Below are 9908 nucleotides of genomic sequence, written 5' to 3'. Positions count from 1 at the left end.
TTATATATTTATTTATATATTTATTTATATATTTATTGATGCATTTATTTATACATTATTGTATGCATTTCTCCCAACATTTATTTATTTATTTATACTTTAGTCATGTTTTGTCCCTCGTACCGTCCCGCCCACATCAGGCCACGCCCCCTTCATCGTGGCTGCAGCCAGGGGGGGTTATTGGTCTTCTTCGCTGATTTCTATTACAGTCATTCACAACTTCCGCTACAGCCGGACTGTAGTCCTCAGTGAAGAGGTTCCCTACACATCACAAAAACGGAAACTATGCGATTGCAGCTGTGAAAGAAAGTTGAGAGCAAGAAGAGCCGGAAGAGAAACGGAAGCTCGGCTTATCAAAACGTGATAGTATTCTCCTGTGAGCATCTCCTGTGTTATGCTAACTGCTCGTTAGCTAGCATGCTGCGGTCTGAAAACAACAGACACCTCCTCTCGGATTAATTACATCTCGTCATGACCGATTTAAGATGTCGTAAAACAGAGACTTTGGAGGAGGAAGAGGAAGAGGACGAGCCCAAAGAGCACACTTCACGTAAGTTCAGCTAACTTAGCAGTTTGCTTACTAAACACAGAGTTAGCCTGCAGTGACTAAAACAACCAGTGACTCCATGTAGATCTGAAATAGTTTAACTCATGTTACACCTGGCTGTCCAGGTGTTAATGGGCCGCTGAACACAGAGGAGGACGGGACAGAGTCCACTGATGGAGCAGAAGAAAAGCAGCAGAAAGATGAAGGTGAAGAAGAAGAAGAAGAAGAGACTGGAGATAAAAAAGTAAACAAACCAGAGTCAGCTGTCAAAGGAGCCAAATGGACTTCTACATGTAAGTCAATGTGCTTTAAACTAATCTGTCTGTCCTAAATCACCCTGATCAAATGGCTGTGCAGGGTTCAAATGGATAGAATAGAATAGAATAGAATATTATAGAGTAGAAAAGAATAGAATTACTTTATTGATCCCAAAGTGGGAAATTGTGGCGTTACAGCAGCAGGTTATCCAAACACACAATATGAGTAAAAAACACAATGTTAGCAATTTAAACATAATATAACATTAAATACAAAGTGAATTAGTACTAAAAGATATCAAAAATAAGAATGTGAATATATACAACCAGGATTTAACTAAACATTACTAGTCTTAAATAGGAAGATTAAATATGAAAGATTAAATAGGAAGATTAAATGTTAATGTGCAAAAACAGAGTTGTAAATGGACAGTATTGACATAAGTTAAAGTGCATGAGTGTAAACATATTATAAGCAGAAACTATTCAATATAACGGCGAGTAGACAGACAAATGAAGTGAACTTGAGTGCAGGGATAATTTGTAAATGTAACATGTGCAGAACAGATGACAGTAAAGGAGAGACAGATATTATCATGATGACAGTTCTCTGCTCGCATGAGGTGAGCTGTTGTAGAGAGTTATGGCCTTCGGTAAGAAAGATTTCTTGTGTCTGTCCTTGTGACAGCGGAGTTGTATCAGTCTGTTGGAGAAGCTGCTTTGCTGTTTGTCCAGTAGGGTGTGCAGAGGGTGATCAGGATTATCCATAATGGATGACAGTTTGTTCAGAGTCCTCCTCTCTGTCACTACTACAAAAGAGTCCAGCGTGCAGCCTGTCACAGAGCAGGCCTTCTTAATGAGTTTGTCCAGTCTCTTAGTGTCACCCGCTCTAATGCTGCTCCCCCAGCAGACCACAGCAGAGAACAGTGCACTGGCCACAACAGACTGATAGAAGATCTCCAACATCTTGCTGCACACTAGATCTGCATGTGCTAAATATTGATCATGCAATGCATACATGCTCTGTGTGTTAAGAATAGTTGCAGTGATATGTAATATTAACTTGTGATATGTGACGTTCACTTTACATTTCTGCTCCTCAGCAGGTTTCTTGCAGCGTCTAGTGAGAGTGTTCTTCGGATGTCTGGCTGCAGTTGCCTGCGGGATCCTTTATGCGTTTTTTCTGTCTACATATCATGACAGGAAGTTCTGGTTTTCCACTCGACAGGTGTGTGCTGCTTCGTAATAAGCCTGTCTTTATTATGTTTTTCACTTTACTGCCGTGGCCTATCGCATGAATTCTTAATTGAACTTGAATGTTTCTCAGGAGCTGGAGCGTGAAATCACCTTCCAAGAAGGCAGCGGGCTCTATTATTACTATTACAAGCACATGCTCGCAGCACCGTCTTTTGAAAGAGGTAAAAATACACTTTTAGCTTTTCAATAAAGAAAGACAATTTAAAAAAGTTAACTGCTTGACATTTAAGGTTATGTCAATCTCTCGTTGGTAATACACTCTTAAGTTGATCTTGTGTTTTGTGTTTTTCAGGGTTTTATGAGTTGACGCTGGATAACAACACAGTTTCAGGTCAAACCATCAACGCAGTGGAACGTCTGTCTCTGTTTCCAGAGATCATCATGAGCTTCTTATACCGAGTCACAGACTGCCAGGTGAGCTTCTTTTAGCTGTTGGAACCTTCTGAATGAAGTTTGCAGTAGGGACATGTGCAACGTTACAGGACACTGTGTTAAGTCTGGAATAATATCTTAGCCAACATGAGGTCAGGGACCTGCAGAGTCTGTGAAGCTTCATGATCAGCACTTTATATCACGAGGTAGAGAAGATGAGAGTTTCTTTTTGCTCCATGCTGACGTCTTTGCCTTCGAGTAAACCCACATCCCATAGAAGTCTTAAGACCGGCTTTACGCATAGAGGTGTCTCACAGTTGTAACAGAGCATAATCTGTGAAAAGCTTTCTTTTGAAATAGCTCCTCCAAGTGGGCAATAGTGTAACGGCACACAATCTCTCTTTTTTAATTATGAGGATTCAATTGAATGTAATTTACTGGTAGAGCACCACATCGTGCAAAACCAGTTCAGAGGGCTTTAAGATGAAAGAGCAAGAAAGTACGACGAAACAGAAATCCATACGTTTTCTTTTCTGTACGCACAAACAGACGACAAACCGATGTTTCTGTCTCTGCCTTCAGGATGACGTGGAGCCGATTTACTTCTACGTCGGAGCGGTTTTCGGCCTCCAGGCGGTCTACGTCACCGCTCTGTTTGTGTGCAGCTGGGTGATGAGCGGCACCTGGGTGGCCGGCATGTTGGCTGTGGCCTGGTATGTGATCAACAGGTGAGACAGGCTTCCTCATTGTGTTTCTTTGTCATATTTGAATCCATGTGTCACACACCACCCTCCTCTGGTGAAGTACACCCTTCCCTGGTGTCTGCTCTACATCTCCTCTGTGGCTCTTTTCTTCCTCAGAACAGATACAACCAAAGTGGACCAGGCCATTCCTCTGCGGGACAACTGGGCTCTGCCTTTCTTCTCGTGCCAGGTTGCTGCTTTGACCGGATTCCTCAGTAATAACGTCAGCTCTGCCACTGAAGTAAGAATCTCTTAAATCATCTTTCTTTCAATAACTGTCCTCTGTATCCAAGCTGTGCAGACAAGTGAATATAACCTGTGTTTTTCTCTAGATGTTTTGCTATCTCACCATGAGTGCCACCACCTTCTCCTTCCTGCTGGTGTGGGAGCACAGTCACTACGTGCTCTTCATCCAGGGCCTCTGCCTTTTCCTGCTCGACTCTTTTGACCTGGTGCCGCCACGCAAGGTGGGTAACTCAGATGTGGTTTGACGAAGGAGTGAAATATTTTGATTAAAATGAAACAAATAGAAGCTTATTTATATATGGTCCTTTTGTTGATGTGGTTAAAGAAAATGTGTAAAAGCCCAAAAATTCAGTTTCAGTCGCCATGGTTACCTGTACACAAACAAGCAGAGAATATGGCAGAACCAGAAACTGGCAATATAACTAGCATAGAGATCACACTGCCAACTAGCTATGCAGAAACACAGACGCACAAGTAGTGCTCACCCGGCGTCGGCCACTACGGCATAGATTCAACGCAGGAGTATAAACCAGACTTCACTCGACAACATCTTTCTTTGTTTCCCTTACCTTTGCACTCTCTCTCTCTTTGTCTTTCTCCATGTTTTGTTAAGCTGGCCGACATTCACAAGGTGTACCTCAGCTCCTTGTTCTTGGCCTACTTGTTCCAGTTTCAGAACCCGGCCCTGCTCAGCTCTCCTCTGCTCAGCCTCATGCTCGGATCAGTGCTCGCGAGGTACTTCCAGGTAGAGTTAGCTGCTCCCTCACATTAGAGCTCATTCCAAAGACAAGTCAGAGGCGTCAAAATGATCGTTTGATCACCAGATGTCCTGGTTGAACCTCTCAGTTCAGAGACATTTCCAGAGTAGCACTGTCTAAAAAAAACACTGCTGTCTTCATTTGTGTTGCAGCAAAATATGAAAATGGGACCTCTTGTGGCCAGAGTCATGAAACTCTTCCTACATTTCCATCTTGTCTTTACGACAGGGATCACCTTCAGCTATTTGGTCAAGGTAAAATTAGTTTTATCTAAGTCGTCAGCAATAAGATGTAGTCATGGTGTTGTAAACTAGCGTTTTGTTTTCTATTTACAGAAACTTATTCCTGTGAGTGAGAGTGATTTCATATTGAAATTCCTGGAAGTCAAATTTGGACTCAACACGACAACGTGAGTTAAGGTTCTTTATTAAAAGTATTCTTTCAAAGCTGATGTTCAAGCTGATTTATATCATTAGTACCAGTGTGTATTATCCTCTGTGGTTTGGGACCGTCTTCTGTGTTCTCGCTGTGTTTAATATAATCTCATGTTTTCTTTCCTTTTCTGGAAGTGATTTCGTCCCAAACTTCCTCATGTGCCAAGAGAGTTTGCAGACGCCCGATCAGGACTTTTTTCTACGCCTGACACAGGCCTCAGTCCTTCCCTTCTACTTGCTGGTGCTCTCAGTCTGCCTGCTGTCCACCCTGCAGACCATCTACAGACGACTCAGGTAGGAGAGCTGTGCTGTGGATCTGTCAGAGCCGCTGATCATCAATCACACTGACAGAGCTGAAGCTTTTCACACTGATTTGTAGAATTTGATCATTTCATTTTTAGTCATTAAAGGAGCAATATGTGACTCTGACACCCAGTGTTTAAAATGGGTACTACAGTCCATATTCAAAACATTGTAGAGAGCTGTCTCCCCCCGCCCCCTCCTCTCTAGAGTCGATGCTCACACAGGTTGCCATGTGGTGGACACTGAAGCTTCAGTGTTTATCCAGCTCTGCATGGGTCTGTAAACCTTTCTGTGTTCTAACCTCTCTCCATTTTTCAAAAGAATCTCCAATATTGATCCTAGTTTGAGCACGTTTCTGCTCGTGGAGCTCATTAGAAACATGCAGAGGCTTTTTAGGTCGGGTACAATCACTTCTATCTGAACCACTTCTCTTGCCTGAAAGTGAATTGTTTTTTTTTTTACTAGGAAATGAGGGCTTAGTCTTTGATTTAAAAGTTTTTTGTTTCTCCAGTGGTCAACCAATTCAAACCAACCTGAAACTTGAAGATGGACGAATAGGAGAGCAGCCCGAGGTCATCTATCACGTGTTTCACACGCTGCTGTTTGGAGGCCTCGCTCTGCTGTTCGATGGGTAAATGTGTTACAGTAAAAGTGTGTTCTTACATGTTTTTAAAGTAAATAAAGAACTTTTCAGTTATAACACATAAATAAAACGGCTATTTTTCTTTCATGCAGGATGAAATATTTATGGACCCCGTACGTCTGCATGTTCACAGCGTTCGGTGTGTGTTCTCCAGAACTGTGGATGACTGTCTTTAAGTGGCTAAGACTGAAGTCCATCCACCCTGTAGTGCTGGTGAGTAACGTCTGAAACTCACTAAGCAGCAGATGCTGAGCAAATGCTGAAGCATCCAGGTTCTTGTTTATGCTCTTCATATTGTTATTTTTTTGTACTTCTCAGTCTCTGATCCTGAGCACAGCGGTTCCTACGATCATTGGCTTCAGTTTGTGGAGAGAGGTAAGACTCCTAGCTCCTTATTGTTTGAAGCTTGTTGCACTGGAGATGAAAACGCTCATCACATCACGTCCTCGCTCTCTTCTCTCTCGCAGTACTGCCCTCGTGTCTTAGCAGAGCTGTCGGACCTCCCTGAGTTCTACGACACAGACACAGTCGAGCTGATCAGCTGGATCAGGTAAGTCCTCCCATCTGACGTCTGTGTAACCCTTAAAGTCTCTCTCGTGGCTCATCATGTCGTCGTCTTGTCTTCCAGGTCTCAGGCTCCTCTGGCGGCGGTCTTTGCGGGCAGCCCTCAGCTGTTAGGCATCGTGAAGTTGTGCACGGGTTCAGCTGTGACCAGTTTACCGCTTTACTCCGACATCAACCTGCTGAGGAGGACGGAGGATGTGAGTGAGATGACAGATTCACTCCTAAAGGGAAATGAAGGAAACTTCATCTGAGGAAAAAAAAAAACAATTGAAATCCATAAATTGGAACAGTATGGTCACTTTTTTTCCCGGGCTGGATTGTCAAATCTTCCAGTTATTAAAACAGAAAAAAGACGCTGGGCGCTGCACCTTTTATCGAGGCGACCGCCTGCTGCTGCAAACGCTCTCTACTCATTGAAAACAATTGAAAAAAGACGCTGGTGCTTAGAAAAAAAATCTATTTGGACACAGAGAAATGTCAACTTTTATAAACGTACTCCAGATATATTACAGTGGAATATAATCCACATTATAACGAGCTTTTAAAGACCTACAAAGTGTTCAGCTTGTTCTCCATCTGTCGTCCCTTTTCACCTCGCTGCTGCTCTTTCTTTAACACGAGAATAGAAACGCCCTTTAAGCACGTTGAACTACCAAACAGCTTTATGAACAGTAATACTTTTGATTTCTTTCCTTCTAGACTTATCAGGTGTACGCAATGAGGTCTGCAGAGGACGTCTATAAGATTCTGACCTCTCAGAAGACGAACTACGTGATCATCGAAGAGTCGATTTGCAACGAGCTGAGTCTTCAGAGGAGCTGTAGGATCAAAGACCTGCTCGACATTTCTAATGGACATGTGAGTGTCGTGTCTCTGAAATGATGCATGAGGTACTCGGTAAGATAAAGGAGCGTCAGTGTGATCTTTGAATGTCTTTGAATCACATCAAAGGGAAGACGGAGAGAGAAAGAGATTCTCCATCAACATGAACAGAATAATTAATACAATCTGATAGGTGAGGTTTTCATTCAGTTTTGATCTCGCCTTTGCTTAACTACAACAAAAAGAATCCCATGGTAGCATAGAGGACCCCGATATCTGTGAGAAGTTAATATGATTTTTGAACTCAAACCAAAGTGTAGAAGAAAAACACAGTGGGTTTATGGGGGTTAGGTGTAGGACTAGTTCTCAGCTGATAGTAGTGACTCACAGAGAGTAAATAAGTGCATTCATAAAACTATTTTTTAACTGTTGTTACGAACAGTTAATGTAGTTACTGTAATACCAATGAGGAAGTGAAGCCAGAGTTTTCTTCTTCATTGTTGGACACTATTGTTCATGAATGAAGCTTCGAAGTAAGTGTTACATCCAGACTGTAAATATGAATGTTTGAAGCCTGAGTGAGGTCACCAATCTGTTCCTGCAGGGGACTCTGGAGTCCCATCGGCAGCAGCCGCCATGCTGGAAATGCTGTCTCATCCTAACTATCAGTCAACCTAACGACAGGCTGAGAGCGGAGGCGGGTTTTAAGCCTCCTGATAAACCTTTACACCGTGCCTGTCTGTCAATCATTGTGTTTTATTGTGAATAACTGTTATCCTTCATAAAATCGAAACTGATGAGTTGTCAAAAAGCTTCTGCAGCCAGCCCCTAGTGGACACTCAGTGAACTGCAGGATTTTGCACCTCAGCATTGGCTTCATTTTTCATTTTGTGTCTCTTGGTTGCATCTCTTTTAATCTCAGTATCTTTCCACATCCTCTCGTCCTGTTCAGGTCATCTACGATAAAGGAGTGATGTACTCTTTCTCCAAGCACGGACGATTCTGCCAGGAGATAAAGATGAACTACTCGCCCTACACAAACTACTTCACTCGAGTTTTCTGGAACCGCTCGTACCACATCTACAAAGTCAACTCCGTCATCTCCTTCCAGTACTGACGGCAGCGTCTGCCTCTGTGCCGGGACATCACTCTGTGTTTTCTGAGCATATCCACCGCGTCACACACACACAGACGAGGACTGCAGCACGTTGCTGCAATAATGTGTGTGTGCTCCAAAAAGTCTTATCACTGTTGTCAAAAAAACAAAACATCCCACTGTGAGTGAAGGAGGTGTGAATTCAGAACAACTAGCCGAGCACAGATTACTTCGACCTTGTTTGATATAAACAACATGAAAAAGGACTGTTGATGTTGAAGAACGCCATTTTAGTCCCTGTACTGTAGATTTATAAACCAGGTGTTTCTGTTAACTGTCGGGAGAGGTTCATACTGTATCGGAGGTGTCTCACTTTTTACACAAGAAGAGAGTGGAAGCCTTTCTTTTTTCCTCCCGGCGTTGCCATCAAAAAGGGGCGATGCTTTCAAACAGAGTTAAGTCCATCTCCGCTCTGGTGCAGACTGAAAGAGGGAAATGTCCAGACGTCTGCAAAATTAACTTAGATTAAGATCTGCTCATACATAAAAGTTCTCTTGAAATTAATTCTACTTGTTTTAGCAGTCCGCTGACTTATAATACCATTATACGGTCTTTATTTTATTTTGTAGATCACTTGTTTTATGACTAAATACACATCTTTTGTAGTTTTTTTTTTTTTTCCAACATGCTAAACTAAGACAACAAAAACAGAGCATCACAGCGTCCTGACTCTGAGATCTAGCTCGGGGTATCAGCACGATATAGATCGACGGCCAGCAGTGCTGCATACTTTTTTTTTTTTTGTTTGTTTATTTTAAGCCCTCTTATTCTGGCAGTGGTTATTTTCTGATATCTTAATTTAACAAAAATGACTTTCTTTTAACGGAGCACATTCTTGATGGATGATAAAAGTTTCACAGACGATTATGTGGCCTCTTAAATGCCCTGGAATTGTTTTACTGGAAAGATGGTCTCAATCAGGATCCATGATAGCCCCCACACCTTCACTGATATATCAGGAAGCGCTAAACCTGATCTGTTCACAAAATGTTACCTGATAAAGATGTGATTGTTAAGAGCTCTAGAGACCTTGTACTTTACAATATTCTGTTTCTCACTGTAACGGGGAAGATACGTCTGTTTTTCAGCTGCCAAAAACATTTCATGGGTAACAACTTACTGTTAAAGACGACTCACACCTGAGGGTCTCCTCGGTTCAACAATCATTCAGCGACATCGAAGTCAAAGTGAAGAGTTTCTACTTAAGGAGTGAAACATCAGTATTTATGTTCATGTTGGATTTATGTTTTGTAACGTGGTGTGCTTGTTACATTAAATCATAGTTTTGTTAAGCAGTAGCTCGATAACATTACAAATAATCAAACAGCAGTGCCTGGAGTGATGGGAGAGGTTGAAGACATTAGAAAACTGTGAGCATACTGAAAGTCGGTCCTCAAGCTCCTTTTTTTTTTTGTTTCTATCTTTATTCTCTTCATCGGGATGCCTTATTTTGCGATGTAGAATCTGACTGATTGACACATCTTTTTTAACGCTCCGTCTGAGGTCTGATGATTTTCTATCTCTGGTTCTTATTTTGACGTATTTGGCGGTTTCCTTCTCCTGGTGCTGTTATGGAAGTCTTGCCAATAACAGTCCCTCTGCAGAAGGCCACGTAGTGAAGTGAAACACATATGGAGATTAAAGTGTGTACAAGTTGATGAATTAAAAATATGATCTCTATTATATTGATGTCAGTCAATTGAATATTTCTTCTCTGTTTTTTTCCAGCTTGTTATGTAGCAGTTTAAGTATTCATAGATGCTTTTTCTTAAAATTGTGTGCTATGTGTAAAAAAAGATTGAAAAG

General features: G+C 42.0%; 1 protein-coding gene across 2 annotated transcripts; it reads left to right on the top strand.

The window, feature by feature from the left end:
• Positions 1-212: 212 nt before the first annotated feature.
• LOC109997808 (dpy-19 like 4) lies at positions 213-9785 on the top strand. 2 transcript variants are annotated; one of them, XM_020652418.3, is made up of 19 exons: positions 213-550; positions 673-840; positions 1911-2032; positions 2132-2222; positions 2354-2475; positions 3016-3161; positions 3294-3417; positions 3509-3643; positions 4036-4167; positions 4333-4434; positions 4516-4589; positions 4750-4908; positions 5429-5548; positions 5653-5773; positions 5879-5935; positions 6028-6110; positions 6189-6321; positions 6824-6982; positions 7899-9785. In XM_020652418.3, exons 1-19 carry the CDS (start codon positions 472-474, stop codon positions 8061-8063), a joined length of 2292 nt encoding a protein of 763 aa, XP_020508074.2. In that variant the 5' UTR covers positions 213-471; the 3' UTR covers positions 8064-9785. The 2 variants fall into 2 exon arrangements, with proteins under 2 accessions (XP_020508074.2, XP_020508073.2); XM_020652417.3 differs by having other exon boundaries at positions 1908-2032.
• Positions 9786-9908: the final 123 nt, after the last annotated feature.

This window comes from Labrus bergylta, chromosome 19 (genome assembly GCF_963930695.1).
Source record: "Labrus bergylta chromosome 19, fLabBer1.1, whole genome shotgun sequence".
NCBI classification, from domain to species: Eukaryota; Metazoa; Chordata; class Actinopteri; order Labriformes; family Labridae; genus Labrus; species Labrus bergylta.
Note: the sequence above shows the minus strand (reverse complement) of the source record. Positions and strands in the feature narration are given on the sequence as shown.

Bases quoted from the DNA above. Each gene is read 5' to 3' on its own strand.
- LOC109997808 (XM_020652417.3), top strand. From the start codon at position 472: ATGACCGATTTAAGATGTCGTAAAACAGAGACTTTGGAGGAGGAAGAG. The intron at 5,774-5,878 runs GTGAGTAACGTC...TGTACTTCTCAG, and splicing joins CCATCCACCCTGTAGTGCTG to TCTCTGATCCTGAGCACAGC. The intron at 5,936-6,027 runs GTAAGACTCCTA...TCTCTCTCGCAG, and splicing joins GCTTCAGTTTGTGGAGAGAG to TACTGCCCTCGTGTCTTAGC.